This window comes from Acartia tonsa, chromosome 10 (genome assembly GCF_053477335.1).
Source record: "Acartia tonsa isolate MP-2025a chromosome 10, ASM5347733v1, whole genome shotgun sequence".
Classification (NCBI taxonomy): domain Eukaryota; kingdom Metazoa; phylum Arthropoda; class Copepoda; order Calanoida; family Acartiidae; genus Acartia; species Acartia tonsa.
This window is the reverse complement of record NC_137269.1, coordinates 37,393,405-37,420,202: the sequence shown is the minus strand read 5'-3', so window position 1 is coordinate 37,420,202 and position 26,798 is coordinate 37,393,405. Positions and strand designations below refer to the sequence as shown.

Below are 26,798 nucleotides of genomic sequence, written 5' to 3'. Positions count from 1 at the left end.
CAGAATCAGCTGAATGTTCATTATGAAAAAAATTTCCCCCTTTTTAGAAATAGAAGGATTCATCTTTCATGAACAAATTTTTTTAAATAAAAATAAAATTCTATGTAATTTTTACCTAATTAAAACATTAAAACGAAAATATCTAATCTAATATTCTTGCCCTAAATATGGAAATAGTAAAAAGTAAAAAAATATTTTTTTTAATAATTTTTAATCCTCCCATTTGAAAAGTAGTGGAATAGCAATAAATTTTAGCGCGGCAACAGCGCTGAGTAGGCCTCTAGGCCCACTGTCTATTTTCGTCTTCTAGTTGCTTCGATTCCTCTCTTTTATTTTTTTCTCTATGTTGTAAACGTATATATATATTTATCGGCCATTGTCTTATCTCAATGTTGATGGACTAAGATTCTTGTGTAAAAATCTCATTTTGTATTGGATTAAACAATGTCTTTTCCAGAACCCGAATCCTTTTGCTGGTGTACCTGGGCAGGCGTCCATGCAGCAGCCAGCACTTGCCAGGCTTCCTAACGGTCAGATGAGCTACACCAGCAACTCAGGTTACCTAGGGCAGACGGCGGCAGTTTCATCCGCCAACAACAGCCAGCAGTTCCCTGCGTATAACCTGTACATGACACATTACAGACCACAAGGTTATTCGTCCACTGTATCGTCATCAAGTTATCCAGCTAATGTGTCATCAGCGTCATATCAGTCAGTGGCTTCTTCAGGTTACCCAGCTGTTATTTCCAGCTCTGCGTACCAGGCTGTTACTTCAACTGGCTATCCAGCTGTTGTGTCTTCGTCCAGCTATCCGACCAACGTATCATCCTCTGGGTACCCAGGAACAGCTGTTTCCAGCGCAGCCTACCAAGCTGGGTATCAAAATGCCTCATCAGCTGTTTATTCCCAGATGAACAGCAATACCCAGTTGAAATCCTCTACCGGTCTACCTTACCACAGCAGCATGGCCAACAATAGCGCAGCTACAACAAGTTTAGCCAGTAGTAGTGCTACGGCTGGCAGCATCATCAGACCTACGGCATCCATGTTGCCTGGACAAAAGTTGCCAGGTGAGGAATTTATATGTTTAGTCAGGGAGGGATTTTGGAATATTTATTACACTAGTCCCCAAAGATTTATATTAACGTTTTCTTATCAGCTTTGGTGACTTTTACTGAATTTTTATTGGTTGTTTTATTAAGTTAAGTGTTCAACGTTTTAACCAATAATTTTAATCTACATAAGTGTTAATTTTGTGTGTCATAAGTGATGTTTAATGTTTATCTATTTATAGGCCATTGATAGACCCCTTTAGCTCTCTGGCTTTATGTCTAAATTTGATTTCATTACAAAGGCGCCGATTTCTTTTGTAGACTTTTATTGATATTTAGGATCTAATGTATCTGGAGGACAGTTATACTCTGGTGGTGCAGCAGCAGCAGTACCTAGTAACCTTCCATATCCAAATGGTCCAGTGGCTACCTTTCCTTCCAACATGTACACCACACAGTCGATTCATTCAGCAGGCAGGAGGATGTCAATGGATATAACATAATGCGTGTAGAATATATGGGGATATTATGTCAGGGGAAAAATTGTCCTCAATTTAGGTTGCTAACATTGAACTCTTTTATTGTTCTGTTGGGAGGGGGATGGGGTAAAGGGGGTATTGTTATTTTAGTCCACTGCGTGTTTTACTTTATTAGATTACGTGAAAATCTGGTGTAGTCTTCAAGTACCTTAATGTTTATCCATGTATTAAATAACATTTTTTCCCTGCTCTTCATAACAAATATATTTCGAAGATTTTTTTCCATTGACTTATCCCTATATCCCTGAATAGGTTCTAGTCATCAGCAACACAATGGCTATGCCCAACATAACCCCATGGGTCTAGCAGCTTATTCTACACGGTAAGAAATATTTTTAGCATTAAAGTTACTCCTTAATTATCTTAGTCCGCCTGTACGTCAGTTTGTCATTCTGTGGTTGCTATTTAAGTGTGTCGGCTATACTACAAAAGAAATGTATGTATTTATTTATTAATTTATAGGGTAAGGGGGGGGAAATTTCGGTTTTTGTTCGGTTTTTTTGAAAAAAAAATGGGGTAAATATTAATATTTTCAAATAAAACCAAGACCAGTAGAAAGCTTACGGAAAGGACTATCAGGTCCTAAAAGGACATTATCCTAGGACTTTTAGAAGTTGGCCGAAATTGACCGCAAAAAAGTTACCGATATTTCCCCACCACCGGGGGAAATATCGGTAATTTTTTTCAACCTAAAAAAAATCGATGAAAAACGGCCAAACGGCCAGTTGAACATAAATAATCATAATTAGTATAGGTTATAGGGATTATCCACAAAAAGTTTCATAATGATCGGACTATTCCTTCTATGTTAAAAATGAATTTTTTTGAAAGACGCGAATTTTCGATTTTTTTTTTCGAAAATTTTTTTTTAAAAAACTTAAAATTAATATAAGAAGAAAACGTGTTTTATTACTTTTTAGGCCTGATCCTAAAAAAGCTCACATTGAACTATAGATTTAACCCAAAAAACATGAAAATTGATTAAAAATTGACCTCAAAAATTTAATTTGAAGCAAAAGTGTCATCTTTGCAAAAAATCTTGACTACATTTTAACCTTAAAAAAATCGATGAAAAAAGGCCAAACGACCAAACAAGCGTAATAAATCATAATTAGTATAGGTGATTGGGATTAACCACAAAAAAATTCATAAAGATCGGACTATTCCTCCTATGTCAAAAATATTTTTTTTTCAAAGGACCAGAAATTTTGATTTTTTCCTCGTAAAATTTTGATTCAAAAAATAAAATTAATTTTTGTTTTGTTTTTTATCTGTTCTATTCATTTTTAGGCCTAATTCTTAAAAAGTCCATATGGAATAATAGATTTGACAAAAGAAAACATGAAAACATGACCTTAAAAGTTGAATTTTACTTTCTTTTGAAATTACCGATTTTTCCCCCGGCGCCAACTTTGGTCATTTTTGAAAAAAATATTAACCCGATTTTAAAGCTCTCAACGGATTTGGAAAAAGCGGGCAATTTCTAGTTCAAAAAGTTTTTCAGATCAGCTCTAGCTCTTACCAATTTTTGTGTAGGTCGATCTTTACACACCTACTAAAAAATTTTTGGAAAAAAAAAATTTTTCGTCCGACTTTGAGACCCAATAAGCACCCTTAATATTCATCTCACAAAAAATTCATTTTATACTTTTTTGTAGGCAATTTAATAAGGAACAAATTTGCTTTTATGTTTTTTTCTGTCATTTGGAAGGAACATGGAGAAAAAGGTCATTTAATGAAGGTAGGTCGAAATTACCGAGAATAGCCCCTTACCGAAACTTCCCCCCCCTTACCCTAAAGGTTTCGTGATTTTCTCATATAATTTTCATCCTCCTGTTTTTTTATAAAAATAATTTTATTTACATTTATAAAAAACTAAATCATTTATTTATATGGAAGTCTAAACTACGTCATATTTCATATAAATTCTTTTATTATGTGAAATTGGATTCTACTAAAGTCTATTGTTATGTTTCTTTCGAATCACTATGAAAAAATATTAATCTACAGGCTATGAACAACTCTAGTAGAATTGACAACTTATAACATTTGATTTGAAAAGGGAATTTTCAATGAGATATCTCTATCAAAAATTTCATTTAAAAAGGGTTAACGGCAAGCAGTAAATCAAAAGCAATTTTAGTGGGATATGCACTAAAGAGAGCAAGTGATTTTTAGTACCTTGCAGCAATGAATCTAAATATTTTCTTTCAGAATATTATGTTATGTTCATTGCTTTAAATAAGATTTAATGCAAAAATTGTTATGATTTACTACTGAAAGGTGCTAATTATCACTTGCTCTTGTTCATGCATAGTCCCCTTTAGGCATGGTTTATCTGACAGAGGGAGCAGTAGATCCAAATCTACAGACCGTGGAAGTGTGGATGTTTCACCAGGAATTTACCTAAAGTTTTATAAAATAGCATATCATATATTTTTAAGGATTTTAAGTCAATCAAATATATATTCAAGGGAGAGGTAGGTTGTGCTGAAATTCCGTAAAGGTGTGAATTTTAAGACTTAAAAACAGTATTAGAACGATAATATTCACTAAATATGTGTATTCCTTATTGAAAAGAAATATAGACAAAAAAAAATTTAAGTTAAGATAATTTTTATCGTTCTATTACTGTTTTTAAGCCTTAAAACTAACACTTTTACGGTATTTTAGCACAACCTACCTCCCCCTTTATTTTTTGTTAAGTAAAATAAAAAAATATATTGTAAATTGTGTTTAAACAATCATTGAGTGTTAATATTATTATATACACTTATGTAGAGCTTTTTGTGTGAGTGTGTGTTAGTGTAAGTGTTAGTGTGTGTAAGTGTGTGTGTAAGTTTGCGTGTAAGTGTGTGTGTAAGTGTGTGTGTAAGTGTGTGTGTGAGTGAGTGTGTAAGTGTGTGTGTAAGTGTGTGTGTGTGAGTGAGTGTAGGTGAGGGTTAGGGCACGACAGAAAGAGGCCTGCAGGGGTTATGCAATGATGCATAGGGAAAAATAACTATCCCTTAGTTTCAATCAATTAAAAAATATATGTCGAGTGGTGGGGGAGAGGGGGTTAATTTAGGGAAAGCACCACCCATTAAAATAATTACTCTATAAAACTTTGAATAAATGATAAAATAGAGTCGTCAGAGGAATCCCCACCATCTGGTGAACTGAAACCATCTCGGAGTGTGGGGGATATTATCTCACAACTACAGGAATTTAAAAAATTTTACTCAATATAACAGCATAAAAAATAGTTATTTATCGCAGCTTTGCGCGGATATAAAGATGTACAATTATAAGATCAAAATCAGTTTTACTTAGCCCCGAGATGCCGAAGGCACGGGCCAAAAAACTGGATTTAATACAATGACATACATAATTTTTCAGAATGGCTGTGAACCGGTTCTAATCCACTGGGTTTTAATCGGTTTCGAAGCCATACTGGAAACATATTTGTCTGGGCATTAAAATTTAAACAGTCATAAACTAAAAAAAATAAATAACAAATACAATTAAAATTACTATGACAATAAACATCCTAAATCCTATTAACACTCAATTTAATAAACTAATTATTAAAATTAAATCAAAGTACCCAAATTAGTTATGCAAACATATAAAGAAATGATATTACAAAACTTTGGGGACTTGTGTAATGATCAGCAAAATATCTCTTCGTTCCCTGAGAGACAATACAAGCAAAGTAAATAAATTGTATTTCAACTTTTGTCAGATTAAATATTAGATAAGTTTTTTTTCAAAAATTAATTTTAATCCTGAGGTTCTATTGAAATGGTATTTTTTTGCTGGAAAATTTGGAAATCAATAGGTTGGAAAGCAATAACTTTTAAACAATAAAGAGTTCTGGGAAATCAACAGAATCTCTCTCTCATGGATAAAATATGTTTCTGTCATTTCTGTTGATTCTTTTGTAGTGAAAACAGTTTTAATCAACATTTGGAGCTTAGTACTTTTTAACACTAAACTGTCATCATTCAAGAAAAGAGTTGCTGAATATTTAGCCAACCAAGACTGGTGACCGCTGTCCAGTAAACCTCTTTTTATAGACCTTTGTTTGGGCTCTCAAGAGTATTATCAACATAAACATAAAAAAAGTTATGGATATGCTCCTAGCATCTAATTCTAGGAGCTCTGTATTTTAAGTTTGGAAATAGCAATAAGCTATCCAAAGACTTAAATAAAAATAAAGTATACTAAACTATCCTCTTAACTATGTGAAGCTATGAAATAGAGAACTCAATCAGTTCAATAGTTCTTAAAATCTTAAGCTTTAATCAAATTAAACCTTACTTCTTAATATAGTAGGATTGTAATGTCATTCTAAGGATCTAAATCAAGATGTTCCCCTCAAGATTCTTTTGCTTTATGTTTTTGTATTCAATTATCATCTGTATTGCTCCAAATTATGATAGTGTTATTGGGTTTATTATTCCCAGTTTTGGCTTTCTCATAAGGAATCTATATTTATTTTATTAAAAAAATTTGAATAATGCACATTGCTAAATATATCTCTAGTTATATTGATGTTTGAATAGGTATTTCTAAAGCAAAATTGGGGAAATGGTTATTGCATTTGTTTTAAGGGTCATAGAGAGATCCTAAGACATCGAAAGCAAGCGTTGTCTATAAGATTTAAGAAAGAAATTTAACTAAAGCTTAACATGACCAAAAAAATTTAAGTTTAACATAAATAAAGATTAAAACTTCAGTTCTATCTGCCTCATTTGTCTATTCATGTATTTCAACAATCTTCCTCTGAACAAGCAAAATATCCTTATCTTTCTCATGAAATGCTTCATCATTTCAATTCTGTTCATCATCTTAAACAGATTCTTGTGGTTCCTTGCAATTCAGCTATTTTATGATACAGTCAAAAGGTAACTGATCATTTTAAGTAACTACTAGCTGCTACGCCCATAAAGGCCTATATTGGTCATGGAGGTTTGGTGGGGGGGGGGGGGGAATGGGTGAAGTCAACCCCTACTTTCAATTGCAGTCTCTATCAGCACTTAAAAATATTTTTTTTCTAGGGACGATTTCTCTTGGGTGGGTGGTGGTGGTACCCTCTCTCAAAACAGTCATTACCCTTTCAAGGACCTATTTACTACCAGGGAACCAATGTGCATCATTTGCTGTAGAATGGAATGCAATACTCAAACCTATGTAAATGAGAATCATATTGGTTCAGCTGTTAGCGAGATTATTTGGTAAATACAGACAAACACACACAAACAGAGAATCCCTGTTACTTTATTATTAGGATTTTACAATTTTTCACCTAAAATTCTTGATCATTTAGGTATACTTTCTTATATCCAACATTGGTGTGTAATCTTCTTGATAAGAAGCACATGTACATCCTGTACCTCACCTTTATGGCCGAAATTATAATGTTCAAAGCCATCTTGATCCATTTTCCAATAACTTTTCTTAATCTTAACACACCTAAAATCAAGTTTACTTGTGTTCTTATTGGTTTCCTTCATTATGTCATAGCTATAGGAGTTGTAGTTGCTGATATCTACACAGAAAACTGTGGATTTATTAACTCTCTTGACATGGATGAGGCCTATGACTTGATTGATAGAAATCAGATGGTTCAATTTACAAAATACAAACATGTCTTTCAGTGGGGCTTTATTAGTATAGTGTTTCCTATAAGCTGGTGCTATGAAATGTTATCTATATCATATTATTCTTTTCAAAAGATCCTCAAGAAAATTACTAGACACAGAGTTGTTCCTGCTTGTTCTGTTACTGCAAATGATATTGAGAACAATCATGAGACTACTGTTACTAATGGAAATACTGAACATGCAGTGGCCCAGAATATTAGAAAACTAAAAAATATTCCTGACTCTCACAGCATTGCTTTGTTTATTACTCTAACCAACATTATCATCATGGCCCTCAGTATTGTGTGTAACTTTGTACAATACACATATCCATTCACTGTTGTCATTTATGTTCTGGGATGGTTAGTTGTTATTATAGTTCCTATCTGCTGGTTTTATAATTATACTGCAGCAGTAACTTTTGCTGCTAATAGACTACATCAACTTAAAGCAAGTTTCAGCTATTAATGATAAAATATCATTATCATAGCATTTATAAACACAAATATGTTATACAAGTTAAAAAACAAGTAATGAGAATTTGGTGATAATTAAGAACAGTTTGTATTAATAAGAGCATTTGACTGAAAGGTTAGACCCAATTTTCAATGCTTTCAAGTTATTATGAAAAGTTTAATGTTGTAAAATTGTGAATGGTGTTTGTGATAGGAGGAAGCTCGGAGTATAGCAGAGCATAAGCGTAAACAGATGCAGACTCCACCCCCTCCGGGAACCACCCTTAATAGAGGTAATTTAGTGATTCTTAGAGTTTCTCATAGCTCAACTATAGAATATTGATTACTTTATCTTAATGTTGCAGGTTTGAACCCAACTGAGAGGGGGGGGGGTCACTTATAATACGGACAAAATATTGTATAGAATTTGTGGTGTTTTCACTCAAAGTGCATTTTTGTGCACAGAAACCCCCTCTAGAATCTTTATTTTTGAAATAAATATATATATAGGGAGCAGGGTTGTTAGGCTAAGGAAAATAACCCACTCTCTCCAATATTTTATTTTTTTAGGTTGGGGGTGTGGTTTCGGTGCTCGACTGTCACTTTAAAGAAAAGCAAAAAGTTTTATATTGATTGTATTACTTGCATAAAAAATGACCTTTCACCCAAAGGATTAAAACCTTTAGAAATTTTTTTTGTTGGATTATGAAAATATCAAAGGGGGGAGGCGGATGTGCCACTTCTTGAAACCAAAACTAAAAGTCAAAGGAACTCAACTAAAAAAAAGAGTTACAGGTCTGAGATTTTGCATGGCAGTTGCTTTATAGGGTTACAATATGGAACAGTGAAGAAACGGTGGTGCAACCGCCGAAAACCGCCGAGAAATTGCAAAATAAATACGGCGGTTTTCGGCGGTTGCGCCGCCGTTTCTTCACAGTTCCATATTGTACCCCTATAAAGCAACTGCCATGCAAAATCTCAGACCTGTAACTCTTTTTTTAGTCGAGTTCCTTTGTTGTCTTTTAGTTTTGGTTTCAAAAAGTGGCACATCCGCCTCCCCCCTTTAAAATGTGTAGTTATAATGTCAACCAACTAATTGGGGGTATATTCAGTTTTTATTTATAAATTTAAAGGCCTGGGGGTTATTATTTTTGTAAAGGCACATTTTATGAAAGCGCAGGGAATGGAAAGGGATAAGACAATGGCCAAAAAATTTATGTACATTCAAAATGATGACTCACAAAATTACCTCTTCTGTAAATAACAATTAGTGGTTGAAATGTTTGGACCTTAAGAACCAACCAATAAAAGTCCCCAAAGTTGGTAAGCCAACGAATAAAAAGAACGTTATAATAAAACCCTGGAGACTAGTGTAATAAAAAAGCTTAGTGTCCCCTCCCTCCTTGATGAAAGCACCATTGTTACAGGTATGGAGGATTGGATACCCTGGCCTGATATTGACCAGGGGAAACTTCACAAGAAACAGGAGGAGAATGCTCTGCAAGGTAAAATTCATATTTGAGCACGGATGGCAATCCGACAATGTACTCATCAAAATCTTAAAACCTGAAAGAAAATTAAATTGCTGACATTTTAATATTTTATCACAGTGGAGCTGAACATTATCCTAATTAAATTAAGCTTGTTTTCTAGCCCCTTTGAATATATATTATATATCCACTAGATGCTAGGGTAAAATTCATATTTGAGCACGGATGGCAATCCGACAACGTACTCAAAATCTCGAAACCTGAAAGAAGATGAAAATGCTAAATATTAACATATTAAAATTCTACCACAGTAATTAATTATCCTAATTTAATTATATTTTTTGTAGTTCATTTGATTATCTAGAATACAAAGTAGAATGATGTCTGTCCGTCTGCCCGTCCGTCCGTCTGAAGCTTAAGATCTTGGTAACCGTTGAACCAATTGTTTTCTTCTCTTTGGGGAATATATCTACTGGTCCTGTGGTGGTTTGAGTCTATTTTCTTGGGAATGAGACACTCCATTCCCCCCCCCTCTGATTTTTTTTTAATTGAAAACAAAAAATAATAAGTGGAGTGGGGGAACCCCCAACGCACCCTGAGGCAAAGCCCCCTCAAAAAAAGGCCCCTCCCATTTTTTTAAATTACGAAAGAACGATTCTACTTAGGAGGGAGACTTTCCCAGGACAATGAGCTGTTTATTACACTAGTCCCCAAAGTTTTACAGTAACTTTTTCTCATCCGTTGGCTTAACATCATTGGGGACTTTTAGTAAAATTGAGTGTTTAAATGTTTCAACCACTAATCTTATGCTACAGAAGGGGTAATTTTGTGTATCATCATTGGGAGGATGTACATTAATTTATCTCATCCCTTTAGATCCGAGTGAAACTTGACTAAGACAATATTTTTTATAGGGTTGGGTGAAGAGGAGATGAAAATGTGTCGGCAGTTAGCAGAGATGGGGTTCCCAATGCCCAGACTTGCCAAAGCTGTCAGGTAGAATTTATTGTACATATGGTTGACCGCGGATACGTGAATAAAAATTTATTTTGATATTCCTTTTTTTAGAGCACTTGTGGCTAATTTGCAAGATCTTCATCTTAAGGTTACTTCACCATTTTTTTAGCCTGTGCCTTCGGCATCTCGTGGCTAAAAAACAGGTTTTAATTTTAAAATTGTACATTTTGTACCAGCGGAAAGCTGTTTATAATACGATGCGAGAAATTATTCTATTCTATATAATAATATTTTTTTGTTTTGCTCTTTTAATGGAAATTTTTTCAAGTTTTTTCAATGACGTCAAAACATTTGTAATGAATTCTAATGAAGCTTAGTCCTTTCTAGGGCAATACGTTTGGAATTAAAAGTAAAAGGATGTCTGTGTGTGTGTTTATATAATATTATTCTTATTATTTTATTTGGTACTAGCGGCTACGCCCCTAGAAGCCTCTAAGGGCACTGCACTGGTAGGAGAAGGGAAAGTCGACCTCATCCTATTTTTGAGTTTCCAAAGAGTAATAAAAATTATTTTTGGGGGGAGAGGGGGGTTAAGACACCCTCTCGAAAAATAGTTTAAAACCTTCCCAGGACCTATAAGAAGCTTCACTGTAAAGGATAACAATATCGGTTCAGCGGTTAGCGAGATCCTTCGGGACAGACAAAAAAACGCTTACTACTTTATATAATAGGATAAAAACAAGGATTACAACATCCATCAAAGCGAAGCTCTGAAATCATTCGTTAGGACAAACGAACACTTATAAAATGTCATAACTTAAAAAGCAAAAAAGTCTAAACAAAATTGTATACCTATACATTTGTTTAAGGACATGCTTCCTTTTGTAGGGTTTGATTATAGAGTTACTTTGCTTAAATATGTACATTGTACAAGAAATCAAAATTCTTAAATTCAGATAAATAGGATAATAACATAATAAAAAGTGTTGTAAAAAATGTATTATTAAAAATGTATTATTAAAAAAATGAATTATATGCAGACGACATTTCAATTTATATTTTGTAATTTAAATAAGGTTATCTCTATTGGCTGAATTAGACAGTATGTCTCTATATTATCTCTATTGGCTGATATATACAGTATGTCTCTAGATTATCTCTATTGCCTGATTTAGACAGAATGTCTCTAGGTTATCTATATTGGCTTATTTAGACAGTATGTCTCTAGATTAACTCTATTGGCTGATTCAGACAGTGTGTCTCTAGGTTATCTCTATTAGCTGATTTAGACAGTATGTGTCTAGGTTATCTCTATTGGCTGATTCAGACAGTGTGTCTCTAGGTTATCTCTATTAGCTGATTTAGACAGTATGTCTCTAGGTTATCTATATTGGCTGATTTAGACAGTATGTCTCTAAGTTATCTCTATTACATGCATATTAATAAGGGCCTAAAAGTAACTTGAGTAAAGATGCATACTATGTAACTCTAAACAACTCTTTGTCAATCATTTCAATACACTGCCTCTTATATCATTTTATTTATAAGCACTACTTTTTGCTTTTTAAAACCAGTCTGCAGCAGGGGAGGGGACAATGAGCTGTTTATTACACTAGTCCCCAAAGTTTTATTATAACGTTTTCTTGTTAGTTGGCTTAATAACTTTGGGGACAGTGAATTTTCAATGGTTGGTTTATTAAGTTCAAATGTTTCAGCTACTAATTTTAGAAGGGTTAATTTTGTGTATCATCATTTTGGATGTACGTCAAGTTATTGGCCATTGTTTTATCCCTTTAGATCCCTTTAGCGCTGCTATCCAATCAAAATTCATTTAAAGTCCCCAAAGTTGTTGAACCAACAAATAAAGAAACGTTATTATGAAACTTTGGGGACTAGTATAATTAACAGCCCAATGTTCCCTTCCTCCCTGTAGATTAGTATAGTCACTGTATTGGACAAGTTCTCATATGCGTAACATCCTTTGCTGCTGGGATGCGGAGCTGTTTTCATTTTTGCTAGCTCTGGATTTGGCTCCGGCTCCGACCTAAAATCAAGAAAAAGTCTATGTTTAACTTTTGAAGGTTTTAAAAGTTAAATTTTTTAAAAAAAATTGGATATGGAAAAACTTAAAAAGTGATTCCAAATTATATTTAATCAAGGTATAAAAAATCTTTTGTTTTCCAGATATTTTTTTTATCCCCGGAGCCGGAGCCGCTCTGAAAATATCAGCTCCGGCTCCAGCAAAATATGGCGGCTCCGGCTCCGCGTCCCTGCTTTGCAGAACATAACAACATTATTATCACTCAGTTACAGTTTAGCTCTCTTACCCATGCTAGGGGAGGGAGAGGAAAATTGACATGAAATTCAAGTACATCCCATCTCTCCCAAATAATAGTGAACTATAAGTTATTGATGGTCATCATTAATTCATCGTCCGGTTTCCTATCCATATTTAATTTGTGTATTTATTAAAAGCGAAGCTTTTATAAAATTTAGGTCGGTCCGTGTGTTCGTACGTACGTAACGGATAGCTCTTTTCGTTAATTTTGGCAAGTTAGAATAGTCCTATCGATTTGCATGATGATTCCTATAGGAGTTAGGTACGAGTTAGAAAGCGAAGCAACTCTATAATCGTTACCAGAAAGTCCGTACGTCCATTTTAAAAATGTTGCTTTTAACTTTTTTAGCATCAAATTTTTTATGTTTCACCGTTTCAGAGCTTCGCTTTTATGGATGTTGTCATTCTTGTTAAAATAGAAATCAGTGATTTATTTTACCACCGAACTTTTTAACTGTTCATGTTTCTAGTTAACCACTGAACTGACTGGGTTCCACTCGTCAGGGCATACACCTACTTGTCCTGTGGTGGTCCCCAAAGTTTTCTAATTCGTAGACATAACAACATTGGGGACTTTATTGTATTAGATTTTTATTGGCTTGTTTATTAAGTTTAGTGACAAAACACTTTAACAATTTCGGGATGTATATCAATTTATCAGCCATTGTCTTATCCCTTTAGATCCCTGTAACGACCTAACCCTCCCCATCTCCCACAGGGGTTGACTCTCCCCCAATCAACCCCTATAAATTTATCGCAGACGCTTCTTATCACATATTGCGTAATTTTCCAGAGATCTAAAGGGATAAGACAATGGCTGATAAAAAAATACACATCCCCAATTATGATTACAAAATTCTGTAGATAAAAATTAGTGGTTGAATTGATTGAACACTCAACTTAATGAATCAAAAATCATAAAGTTCCCAAAGTTGGTAAGCCAACGAATAAGAAAACGCAATTTTATAACTTTGGATACTAGTGTAATGTCCCCTATCTTTCTGCTAACCCTCCTCATCTGATAGTTGACTCACCTCCCGCCCCCCCCCCCCCCCCCCAAATCAACCCCTATAAATTTATTGCAGACGCTTCTTATCACATATATTGCGTAATAAACAAAACAAAAAGCTTGACATTCCAATAAATCTACAAATATAGATGTATATTCAGTCAACTACTTGGATCCCCCCTATTATGGAACTTTTTCGTCTGCTTGCAAATTGCGTCTTTTGTAGCGACTTGACTGTGTTAATATTCCCGACGCTATTGGTTGGTTTTCCCAGAACCTATGAGAAGTTAAATTGTTAAGGAGCACCATATCGGTTCAGGAGATTCTTCGTTAAAAACAGACAGACATACACCCTGTTACTTAATTATAAGGATTACTAATCTAGATTTTGTCATCCTTGTTAAAAATTATCTGCATAATATTAATAGACTTTTGTATGTATCTTCTTTCCAAGTTTTTAACTAAGTTAATTCGATCAATAAAATATTTTAATCTCGGGGATCTAAAGGGATGAGACAATGGACAATAAATTGATGTACATTGTACATCTCCAATGATGATACACAAAATTACTCCTCTAGAAGATTAATTTGTGGTTGAAACGTTTGGACACCCAACTTAATAAACCTACCAATCGAAATTCAAGTTGTAGATCCAACGAATAATAAAACGTCATTATAAAACTTTGGGGACTAGTGTAATAAACAGCCCAATGTCCCCTCCCTCCCTGCCTTAATCTGCACTACATCGGATAGAATATCTTAAACGCGGGTCCCGGATCTACGTTTAATTTTCCGTGATTTACGGAAAATCAATTTGAAATAATGCTTCTTTTATGAATCATAAATAATGTCTATTCATGATTATTAGAATTTAGACTATTATGACTAAGGGGGAGGAAGGCTGTGCAAAAATCCTGGAAAGGTGTGAGTTTAAAGGCAGTAAACATTTAAAACAGTAGTAGAACAATAATATTCACTAAATATGTGTATTCCTTATTGAATAGAACATTGACAAAAAGTTTTAAATATTTATATTAAGTGAATATTATCGTTTTACTACTGTTTTTAAGCCGTAAAACACACCTTTACAGCATTTTATCTATTAAACCTTTTCAATTAGTTAAATATTTAGTTAATGAGGCATTAAGTAGGTATAATTTCAAAGATTATAACTAAAAATAGTTTCAATTAATGAGTTTTTATCCTTTATGCGTCTTGTGAGCATAATTTTTTGTATATCATACATACAGGGTGACCACTATGTACGTTATGTTCAATATGTTCATATTGAACACCATTTTTAGGTTTTTTGGTACGTTTTTGTTCGTTATTGATTTTTGTGTACAATATGAACATTTCAGTATACGTTATTGTACGTTTTTCTGTAATGTATGGTTAGTATTAGTAATCATTAATGTTATTGTATATCATAAAAACTATTTTTAAAAATTTTCTGCGCGCTTCGCGCGCCATTTTAACAATTTATCCCGGGATCTATGACGTCATTGTGAAGCTTCAGTAAAATAAAAAAAACTCAACTCAATCAAGTATTTCACTAAATATCAAAAAAAATCCTCTAAACTAATTGTAATTACATACCTTACAGGGACATATGAGAAGTTACACTTTCAAGGAGTTTCACATTTGTTCATCAGTTAGCGAGATAATTTTTAGTTGATTTTTATGTTTTCATGTACTTATAAGAATGAGATACTACTTTCTATAATACAAAGTAGAACAATGTCTGTCTGTCTTAATCTTAAGATCTCAGTAACCGATGAACCGATTGGGTTCTGCTTTTCAGGTAATATACCTACTGGTCCTGTTGTGGTTTTAGGCTATTTATTTGGGGGTTGGGACAACCCCAACCCCCAGTGTTACGGACCCGCATTGATTGTATGCGGATTCGGATCCTCCAAATTTGGTCAGTGCGGATACGGATCATTGACAATAAAAATAAAATCACCAAATTTTTCTAAAAATATTTATTTCTCGAAGAGAGAAGAGTGTGGGAGTGAATCAGCTTATCTTAACAAGTTTACCAGATATTTCAAAATTTGTAAGTGACTATTTTATATAAATTTAGGTAGATTTTTCCATAAATTTATACCCTAGGATCCGGATCCGGATATGCATTTTTTTGCGGATCCGAATCCTTATACTCAAAAAAATGCGGATCCGGATCTGGATCCGCAACACTGCCAACCCCCCTAAAAAAAAACCCTCAAAAGTTTTTTTTTATTTATTATAAAATATAACAAGTAGGTAAACTCCTTTAAAAAAACTATAAAATTTTTTCCTTTTTTTTTTTTACAAATTACGAACGAACAATTCTTTACCTATAAGGAGGGACTTTTAGGGGAGGTTTTAGTAGTTAACACCCAAAACAGATTCGAGAGGGGTAGAAAAATTTCTGCCTTTTTACCCCTCCACCCCCTAACAAATTGAGCTTTTTATACCCCCTCCAATGAAAAAGTTTGGGTATCCTTGGATAAGTATACTACTTTATATATAGACTAGCAGCTACACCCCTATAGGCCTCTAGGTGGTGGGTAATTTTTTCTAGGGACGATTTCTCTTGGGAGGGTCGTGGTACCCTCCCCCAAAATAGCTATAAACCTTCCCATGACCTATGAGAAGCTACCCTGTTAAGGAGAACCTGATCAGTTCAACGGTTAGCAATATCCTTCGTTACAAACAAACAGACAGGCAGATATTGTTTTACTTTGTATTATAGACTAGCGACTCCTCCCCTATCATCTAGAGGCTTTATATTGGAAGGAATTTGGAGGGCATAAAAATAGCCTAAAACCAGCTTACACCAACAATTAAATTGATTCGGAAAAAAATCACGAAACCTATACCTATTTTTCAGCTGTCGTTGGGGGGCAACACATCGTCAAATTGACGACCTCTCCATTTGCCCCCCAAATATTATTTTATATTTATTGTTTGTTGGTTATACCTTATACCTAACCTAAAACCCGGACTTGATAAAAATGTAATAGCCTAAAGCCATCTAGGGACCTATAAGATGCTTCTATATAAAGGAGGACCATATCGGTTCAGCGGTTAGCGAGATTATTTCCTACAAACAAAAAAGCTTACTACTTTATATAATAGGATATCAATTCCCTAAAGAGTAGATCCCAATCAGTTCATTGTTTGCCGAGATCTTAAGCTTCAGCTTTGTATTATAGATATATGTATATTGTATATGTGGTTTATGGTACGTTATTGTACGTTATTTTTTCAAAAAATGTACGTTATTGTGTTCATTGTAATTTTTTTGTAGTACGTTATTTTCAATATTAATATCAAAAAGCTGGTGGTCGCTCTGTACATAGTGTTTATTAATCTATGAATATTTATTTAAAGCATTGTATTATAAACAGCTTTCCGCGGATATAAAAGTATACAAGTAGAAGATTAAAACATGTTATTTAAGCCCCGAGATGTCAAAGGCATAGGCTAAAAAACTGGCTTCAATCTTATGATTGTACTTTTTACATTACCAGCGGCTTCGCCCCTAGCCTCTAGGGGCTTTTTCCCCAAGAGGTTAATTAACCTAATTTTTCGAATTTTATCCATCTTATCCATCGGACATTAATCAGTTTCGGAGCGATACTGGAAAATGATTGCCAATAAGGTACAATTTAATCGGCGCTGCTACTCTTTTCATTATGAATCTTTTTATCTGTAGCGAAGGATCTCGCTAACCTCTGAACTGATATTGTTCTCCTTTATATTGAAGCTTCCTACAGGCTCTGAGATGGTTTCAGGCTATTTTATTCTTATAAAATAAGTTTTGGTATGGCATAAGGCTATTTTTTCTGCTCGTTTGTACCCTTTAGAATACAGAACAGAGCCCCTAGAGGCTAGGTGTTATATATATATTGGAATTGGACGTAATCGTGCTTTTAAAAAAATGGCACCCTTATTTAAATTTGCTTGATATTATTATGTACAAAATAAATCTGAATTTATACACAATTGTGAAAAAATAGTCAACTGTTGCTAGTTAAATAATAGTTAATTCTCGCATCGTATTATAAACGGCTTTCCGCGGATATAGAATGTACAATTATAAGATTAAAACTAGTTTTTTTAGCCCCGAGGTGCCGAAGGCACCGGCTAAAAAAATGGTTATAATCTTATGATTGTACATTTTTATATTCGTAGAAAGCTGGATATAATATGATGCTAGACATAGTTTTTTCGTATGGATGAGAACCGGTTCCTATCCACCGGATTCGAATGAATACGAGAAAATATATTCATATAGAGCAAGTGCGACGAACGTGTGACGAAATGCTAAAAAAAAATAACTTTTCCTATAAGTTATTACCTAAGTAATTTTTTTACATCGCATATTTGAAACCTATTCTTAACGGTTGTACAATTCTATATTTAAATCACTTGCTGCTAGTGGCACGTAAATTGTTTTCTTTACAATTTATGTTAAGATCAGCTGTTCACTAAATATACCCGCTAGGCAGCGTTTTATATTATTTTGATTTTTGATGATTTCTCTTAAATGGGTGGTTTTATCCTCTTCCGAAATAGCTATAAACCTTCCCAGGAGCTATGAGAAGCTACACTGTAAAGGAGAACTATTTCGGTTTAGAGGTTAGCGAGATTTTAAGCTACATTCAATAAAGGCTTACTACTTTATATAATAGGATTATCAGCCCTTTTAAATGATGCTTATAACAGTGCACTTTGTTGTCCTAGGTATCAGTATTCCAATAAAAATTTGTTGTTAAATAAGTTAAAAATCAATATCAAAATGAACGTACAGACATTTTGTTAACGATTATAGAGTTGCTACGCTTTCTAAATCGAATTTAACTACTACAGGAATCACCCTGCAAAGTTTGAAATCTATAGGACAATTCTAATCTGTTAAAATTAAGAGCTATTTGTCCGTGACGTACGGATGTACGGACTGACGCTAATTATAGAAAACGCTTTGCTTTTAAAAATAACTTGTATCCGAATATAAATATTCAATCCAAGTTAGATTACAATGAATTTGGATTGTGCAGAAATTACGTCAAAAAAATGAAAATGTCATATTCATCATATGTATGTTTTTTTTATTGTTGTTGATTGTTAAAAGCGAAGCTTTTCTATAATTAGGGTAGGTCCATCCGTCCGTACTTCCGTCTGTTCGGAACGGTTAGCTCTTTTCGGTGATTTTAACCTACATAATTCTAACTTTGAATAATGATTCCTATTACAATTAAATACGTTTTAGGGAGCGTAACAACTCTATAATCGTTGCCAGAAAGTCCGTACGTCCATTTAAAATATGCTGATTATTTACTTTTGTATTAATCTATTTATCTGATTTTTTAATAGTGATGATTTCAATAACAACAAGGTACAATGTTACACACTAAGCATCTTAGTAATCAAGTCCTGAAAGTATGTCCTTAAACATTATCCTGTATTTAAGGATTTTATCAAGAAGTTTACATAATTATGTTTAGACTTGTACATATATATATTCTACAAGTGTTGATGTTTGTTTGGCCTACCGTTTCAGAGCTTCGCTTATATTGATGTTGTCATCCTTGTTTCAATATAAATTCTACATATATGCAATCACTCAGCAAAATAAAATATTTAGTGCAAGAGAGTGAATTTATTATTCAACAAGGATGACAACATCCACAAAAGCGAAACTCTGAAACGGTAGGACAAATGAACATTAACACTTGTAGAGTGTCAGAACTGAATAATCATTATATTAATGTATTAAATTTGAAAAATTGCTTAAATACAGGATACTGTTTAAGGACATACACATTTTTAGGACTTGATTATAAAGATGCGTCGCTTATAATATTGTACTTTGTTTTCCTAGGAATCAGTATTTAAAAAAATCAGATCAATCGGATAATTGTATCATATAAATTTGTTGTTAAAAAAGTAAAAAATCAACATGATTAAAATGGACGCACGGACTTTCTGGTAACGATTATAGAGTTGCTTAATCATACCTAACTACTACAGAAATCATCGTGCAAAATTTAAAATCGATAAGACATGCCTAAATTAACGAAAAAAGATATCCGTTACAGACGGACGGGCGGAAATTAGAATGAAATATGATTCAAATTTTTATGTGTACTAAATCATTTGAAAAGTATTTTTCAGCGAAGATACCTAACAATACATCTTGCTGGAAGATTATGGGGAATAACAAGGATTTTGAATCAATTTTACTCCAAGCCATCTATAACAAACTAGTCTGTAGAGACTTTTCTGTGCAAAAATATAATAAGATTACTTTTTACAAGAAACCAATTAAAATTTACAAAATCAACGAAAAAGTGTATTGCCCTTATAATCAGGGAAATAGAGGACATTAGGCTGTTTATTACACTAGTCCTCAATGTTTCATAAAACGTTTTCTTATTTTTTTGCAAAATAAATTTGCAGACTTTTATAGAATTTTGATTAGTTGGTTCGTAAAGTTGAGTGTCCAATCACTATCTCATCTACGGAAGTGGTATTTTTATATATCATTATTGGTGATGAACATCAATTTATCTGCTATTGTCTTATCCCTTTAGTTCCCTGCCTTATAATTCTCTTATCTTTACTATTTTTAAATTTATATGACTCACTTAGTACAAATTTAGGATAACGAATTTCAGTTAAAGTTGATTTATTTTCAAACTAGTGATTTCATGTATTGAAAAAATTTAATTTAGTCCGCTATTACCAACAATGAAATCAATTCGGGAAAAAATCTCGAAACCTATACCTATTTTCAGCTGTCGTTGGGGGGCAACACAGAGTAAAATTTACGACCTCTCTCCATCTGCCCCCCAAATATCATATTAGATTTTATCTCTTTTTGGTTTTACCTTATATCTGGAATTTAGTGGTTAGCGAGATCCTTCGGTACAAACAGACAAACATCCTGTTACTTTATTATTTAGAATTATATTTTAGATGTTATGGAGCCGATAGCCAGAAGCTGCTCAATTTCTGTGTTAGCGTCGACAAGTAAGTTTCAGTTTATGTAGGGATCTAAAGGGATAAGACAATGGACAATAAATTGATGTACATCCCTAATGATGGTACATAAAATTACTTCTTTTGTAAATTTCAATTAGTAATTTATATGTTTGGGTACTCAACTTAATGAACCAACCAATCAAAATTCAAGAAAGTTATTAAGCTTATAGTACATTTGCTACTTATGAATACATGTAGGTTATATTTTAGTTAAAAATTATGTCATTTCACGTAAATAGTTGGATATAATTATTAATTACCCTTTTTTTCTTTCGTTAATCTTTCATAATCGTGGATAATTAAAAAATTTAGTTTTTCTACTAAATGCTGTTATGTTCATCTATAAAAAAATATTATTATTCACTTAATCTTCTTTAATTTTGAATTATGTGAAATTTATTTTAATATTAAGGTTTAATTACGTGTAGAATTATTGTAATATAAGTATGTAAAGCCGATTATTAATGTAAAATTTTAAATATTAAAATCAAACTTTTGAAAAAAATATTCTTTACTTCAAAACCAAAAGTTTGTATGGTAATTATTTTGATATTGATTTTTTGTGATGATTCCTCTGACTAATGTGTAAACTTACTTTGTCTCTTATTCTGTTGACTTTCCTTGCGAAATATTAATATTTTTTGTAATTACACTTGTGAATGTTGTCATCCTTGTTCTTGTAACAAAATTATATTTGTTTAACTTATAAGTTCGTAATATTATTTCAACACAAAAGACGACATTTTACTTTTGAATTAGTTTACGCGGCAATCAAGTACCAGTACTACGTTTTACAATCAGCTGATTTTTGTTTAGGCTAGTAGAGCATGGCTACAAGGAAGAGGCGTGTCTAGAGGCTGTAGCTTTGTATCATGAGGATGAAAATAAATCCAGGTAATGCAATGGCCGATAAACCAACCCTCTCCAATTATGATAAATAAAATTATCCCTTATGTATTATTGGTAAAAAAAATTTGACATTGTACAATTCAATCCTTTTCCCACCTTGCTCCCTTTCCAAAAGAAAAATGGGAAAACTGGTTTGTTAACTTAGGGGGGGGGGGCTGGTCTTGATTAGTAATATTCCCCTTTTTGAGGTACCTAACTGATAAATCTTCCAATTACATAAATCCTCAAATATTTTTAGATAAAAGAATCAGTTTGTTTAGGATATTTGTTGTTTCAGGAATCATCTGGATGGATTTGGAAAGTTGTCAGAGCTTGGATTCGAACCTAACAAAGTCCATGAAGCCTTAAGCAAATCAGGAATTTCTCTTAAATTTAGCCAGTATAATATGCACAATAGAAATATAAGAATAGAAGCATATTCTGAACCCTTTTTTCGTCAAATCTAAGAAGGAACATTCCTAGCAGACAAAAGTATTGTTTACTTTCGACTCAAGCTGATGTGGATTCTTCAAAAATTATAGACTAGCTACTCGATAGTGAGGCAAAATTATTTTTGTGAAAAATCATCCAAAAGCACATTAAAAATCTACAAAAATTAAACAAAATCATATGTTGATAACCCTTTTAAGATTTTATTCCATTTTGGAGGATTTTTCACAAAAATAATTTTGCCTCACCAGCGAGTAGCCAGCCTAACTTTTTTTTAAAGAATCCACCTCGTTTCGAAGCTTTCAAATTTAAACGAAATTTTTGGGCAATTAATTCTGATTCCGCAAAGCTTTCTACTAAGAAAATATACTGTTTACAGCTGACTTTTATCTATGTATGAAATGAAAAAAAACATGCATTCGTAACAAGATGTGTACAAAATTTTAACCAATGAAATTAAATGTATGTACCGATGCGATTCTCCTATTTGCTCAATCAGACATTCCCTCTCTTTCTTAGTACCTTTATTATATGCACAAAAACATTAAAAATATCTGATAAAAATCTTTTCTCGTATTCATTCGAATCCGGTGGATAGGAACCGGTTCTCATCTATACGAAAAAACTATGTCTAGAATCGTATTATACGAATATAAAAATGTACAATCAAAAGATTAAAACCATTTTTTTAGACCTAGGTATAAAAATCTGGTTTTAATCTTATAATTGTACAGTCTATATCCGCGGAAAGCCGTTTATAATACGATGCGAGAAATAACTATTTTTGCTTTTTCAGACAAATGACCTTTTAATTTTAGTTAAAAGTCCCATACAAAATGTTTCCCCTAATAACAAAAACTAAGCTAAGTATGAAGAAAGGTATGGTTCTCAACCATACTGTAAAATCATGTTTAACATCGAATTACAGACAATTTTCCACATATATTATAATAAAAATCATAATATTAATGCCAGTTTTGTGAGGCCGTGCCTTAAGCCCCTCTCGGGTCTAACATAACTGGTTTTAATCTTATGATTTTATGTATTAATTTAATATCCACGGAAAGCTGTCTATAATACGATGCGATAAATCACATTTTCTAAGACTTGGTGGTATAATATTTTATAATTTATCATATTGCTAGGTATTAATTTTGTATTTCGAAGATTTAAACAGTAAACCCATCGAATTATCTTTTTTTAATGGATGGAATTAAGAGATATTATTTCATTTAGATCAAGATTATCAGAAGGCTTTAGACAGATTAATAAGTTGAGAATCAAATTAATAAGAATTACAGTTCACGCGTACGGTTGTAATTATGTAATATTTGTGTTAGAAACGTGTGTACCAGTAACAAGTTTCCCGAAGAAAAATAGAGAACAAAAAAGCCACCATTACAAATCAATAGAAAAAAATCCAGGAAAAAACACTTTCCAGCATGGCTTCGATCAAAACCGATTGATATCTGCTGGATTAGAACCGGTTCTAAGCCATACTGAAAAATCATGTATCGTATCGTATTAAATCCAGTACAAATGTACAATCATAATATTAAAACCAGTTTATTTAGCCCGTGCTTTCGGTATCTCGGGGCTAACAAACTGGTGTTAATCTTATGATTATACATTTTTATATCAGCGTAAAGCTGTTTATAACACGATGCGATAAATAACTAATATTATTGTGCATAAAATATCATTATAATAACATAAAAATTGCATTTATTTTATTTTATCAATGCACTGTACAAAAGATTGGAATATAATTAAGTTAGGAAACTAAAGGGGGGAGGCGGATGTGCCACTTTTTGAAACCAAAAGTAAAACGTGCATGATCTCAGCCCATAAAAGAGTGAGGAACCGCCGCTCCCGCGAAAACCGCCGTTTCCCGCCGATTTTTTTTGCCTTTTCTCGCCATTATAGACAATTTTCAATCATCTGAGATAAACTTTTTTTTTCATAAAAATTTCGCTTATATTTTCACTTGACACGTGTCACGTGAAAATATAAGGGATATTTTTATGAGAAGTTTATCTCAGATGATTGAGAACTGTCTAATTTGGCAAAAAAAAAAAGGCAAAACGAATTCGGCGGGAGTGGCGTTTCTTCAAAGTGTCATATTGTTCTCCACAAAAGCAACTGCTGTGTAGAATTTTAGAGTTATAACTCTTTTATGGGCTGAGATCATGCACGTTTTACTTTTGGTTTCAAAAAGTGGCACATACGCCTCCCTCCTTTGAATAAAGAGATAGGGTTACACATTTTTATTTAGGAATTCCAAACCTTAACTCTTTGATTTTCAAGTCTTTTTATTTTCATAACTAAAGAATTTAAAAGTCTGCCAACGACCAAAATTTTGATATGAAAATTCTTCAGAGTAAAAAAAATATTTGTAATAAAATTTAGAAAATGCTAAGCTATATTAGCTTAAACTAACAATTAATTTGGCAGTTCTCGGCAACCGCCTGTAGGCCTCTAGGGAAATCAACCTTTTTACAATTAGCTGGAAGTCTAAACCTGACCCAAATAAGACAATCCTTCTTTGGAAAAAAATTGAAACCATCCGAGGTTTAATCGCGGCTAACGCGCGGCTGCCGAGCCCTGTAACTAGGAATGTGATTTATCAGCTATCTTAAGCTTTCCTATTAAATAGTTATCACGCAATTATAATGTCCAAACATTTTAATATGTTCATTTTTTAAATTTGCTAAGAAAAGTACTTTGATCTTTGCAATTTTAGCCAACGCAGAGCTTTTTATATTTTCTGTTACCTTTCACAGTTTCTTTATATTGCCAAAGATCGATTTTAAGTTTTGTATATTTGTATCTTTTCTGAAGGGAGTTTCTATTATTTATTATTTTTACCTGTGATTCAACATTTCTTTCAAATATAACTGAGGATCGAGTCAGGATTCTAAAGGGATAAGACAATGACCGATAAATTGATGTACATCCCCAATGATGATACACAAAATTACCCCTTCTTTAGATTAAAGTTAGTGGTTAAAACGTTTGAACACTCAACTTAATAAAACAACCAATCAAAATTCAGTAAAAGTCACCATAGTTGTTAAGCCAATGAACAAGAAAACGTTATTGTAAAACTTCAAGGATTAGTTTAATGAATTGTTCAACTGTCCACTCTCTCTTTCTGGTATCGAGTAATGGTTAGTTTTATTAATCTACCAGATGAATGTATTTTAGACCAGGGAGGGAGAAGACATTGGGCTGTTTATTACACTAGTCCCCAAAGTTTATAATAACTTTTTCTTATTTTATAGCTCAACAAATTTAGGGATTATTTAATGAATTTTGATTAGTGGATTCATTTAATTAAGTGCCCAAAAATATGTAAACCACTAAATTTAATCTACAAAAGGGTTTTTTTTGTGTACCACCATTGGGGATGTACATCAATTTATCGGTCATTGTCTTATCAATTTAGATTCCTGATTTTAAACTTATACATAAAAAAACTGAGGGATCTAAAGGGGTATGACAATAGTTGATACATTGATGTACCATCGCCAATAATGATTCACAAAATTACCCCTTCTTTATATTACAATTAGTGGTTGAAACGTTTGTTTTTAACTTAATAAATCAACCTATAAAATCTCGATGAAGGTACCCAAGGTTATTAAGCCAACGGACATCAAAAAACTTTGGGGACAGCTCACTGTCCCCTTCCTTCCTGTAAAAAAACTGCCTAGGTAATAAGCTAAACTCTCCCCTTTTCTCATAAATTAGAACTTATTCAGATTGCAACATAAAATCTTTTTTGTGCAACTACATAAGTATTGCAAACAGTTTAGTTTTGCTCTGTCAATTTCAATTAAGGTGTCTTCAAAGTTGTGTGTAATAAGTTACAAAATAGTTTTAATTCTTTCAAATTGTGGGTTTTTAAATCAGAGAAAGCGGGGATAGTGGGGTGTTTATTGCACTAGCCCCCAATGTTGTATAATAATGTTTTCTTATTAGTTGGCGTAAAAACGTTTCAATCACTAAGTTCAGTCTACAGAAGGGGTAATTTTGTTTATTAATATTAGGAGGGATGTACATTAATTTATCGACCATTAACTTATCACTTTAGAACCTTGGTTTTAAATACTTGGAAATAGCAAAGTAAAAATTTTAGTATTATACCTAATATTCTATTTAATTAATATTTTTATAGTAACATATGATTCAATTGTATTTTATTGCTTAGATTGGGGCATTATTATTTCTTTAAAAAGCTTTAAATTTATTTTTTATTTTTTGCAAGCCACGAATCTTAATTAAATACATAGGTAACAATTTTGCAAAGCAACAATTTTTAAGATACTTTTAGTTTTAAAGTTTCAATATTATGTTTAAATCTTTATTAAAAAAGCATTTTATTACTATTTACAGCAGAACACTTTGGATCTAAATTATTTTTTACTGTTTTCTTGATCATGAATTTGATATATAGATTTTGTACAGCTTTATAAATATACTAGTATGATAATACAAGTACAGAGACTGATATTCAGCGATTTTAATCCATTAGCTTGTACGATATTTGTGGTAAATTATAAAGATTTTCTATATTTTTGCATTTAATACCTAATATTTTGAAGTAAAAATCTAGGAAAGTTGTATTATAATTATTTATCGCATCGTATTATAGACAGCTTTTCGTGGATATTAAAATGAAAAATTATAAGATTAGAACCAGTGTTTGTAGCACTGAAGGGCCGAAGGCATTAATTCTATGATTTTCAATCAATATTTGTGGAAAATTGTCTGTAATACGATGCTTTACATAATTTTTCAGTATAGTTGAGAACCGGTTCTAATCCAGTGGATATTAAACGGTTTCTGGGCCGTACTGGAAAATGATTAAAATCGTTGAATACCTGTCTTTTTGTCTTTGAACAGAACACTGATATTGGTGTAAAAAATATGAAACAATGAAAATTATTATAA

General features: G+C 32.7%; 1 protein-coding gene across 1 annotated transcript; it reads left to right on the top strand.

The window, feature by feature from the left end:
• Positions 1-406: 406 nt before the first annotated feature.
• On the top strand, positions 407-26,650 carry LOC145330577 (uncharacterized). The gene is made up of 12 exons (XM_080175204.1): positions 407-1,070; positions 1,392-1,526; positions 1,844-1,913; positions 3,919-3,989; positions 4,718-4,796; positions 7,890-7,966; positions 9,101-9,178; positions 10,078-10,159; positions 20,439-20,492; positions 21,321-21,398; positions 21,691-21,770; positions 23,079-26,650. Exons 1-12 carry the CDS (start codon positions 497-499, stop codon positions 23,117-23,119), a joined length of 1,419 nt encoding a protein of 472 aa, XP_080031330.1. The 5' UTR covers positions 407-496; the 3' UTR covers positions 23,120-26,650.
• The last annotated feature ends 148 nt before the right edge of the window (positions 26,651-26,798 follow it).

Coding starts and splice junctions, on each gene's coding strand:
- LOC145330577 (XM_080175204.1), top strand. CDS start 497: ATGCAGCAGCCAGCACTTGCCAGGCTTCCTAACGGTCAGATGAGCTAC. Junction 21,399..21,690: donor GAGGATGAAAATAAATCCAG/GTAATGCAATGG, acceptor TTGTTGTTTCAG/GAATCATCTGGATGGATTTG. Junction 21,771..23,078: donor TGAAGCCTTAAGCAAATCAG/GAATTTCTCTTA, acceptor TATTTCATTTAG/ATCAAGATTATCAGAAGGCT.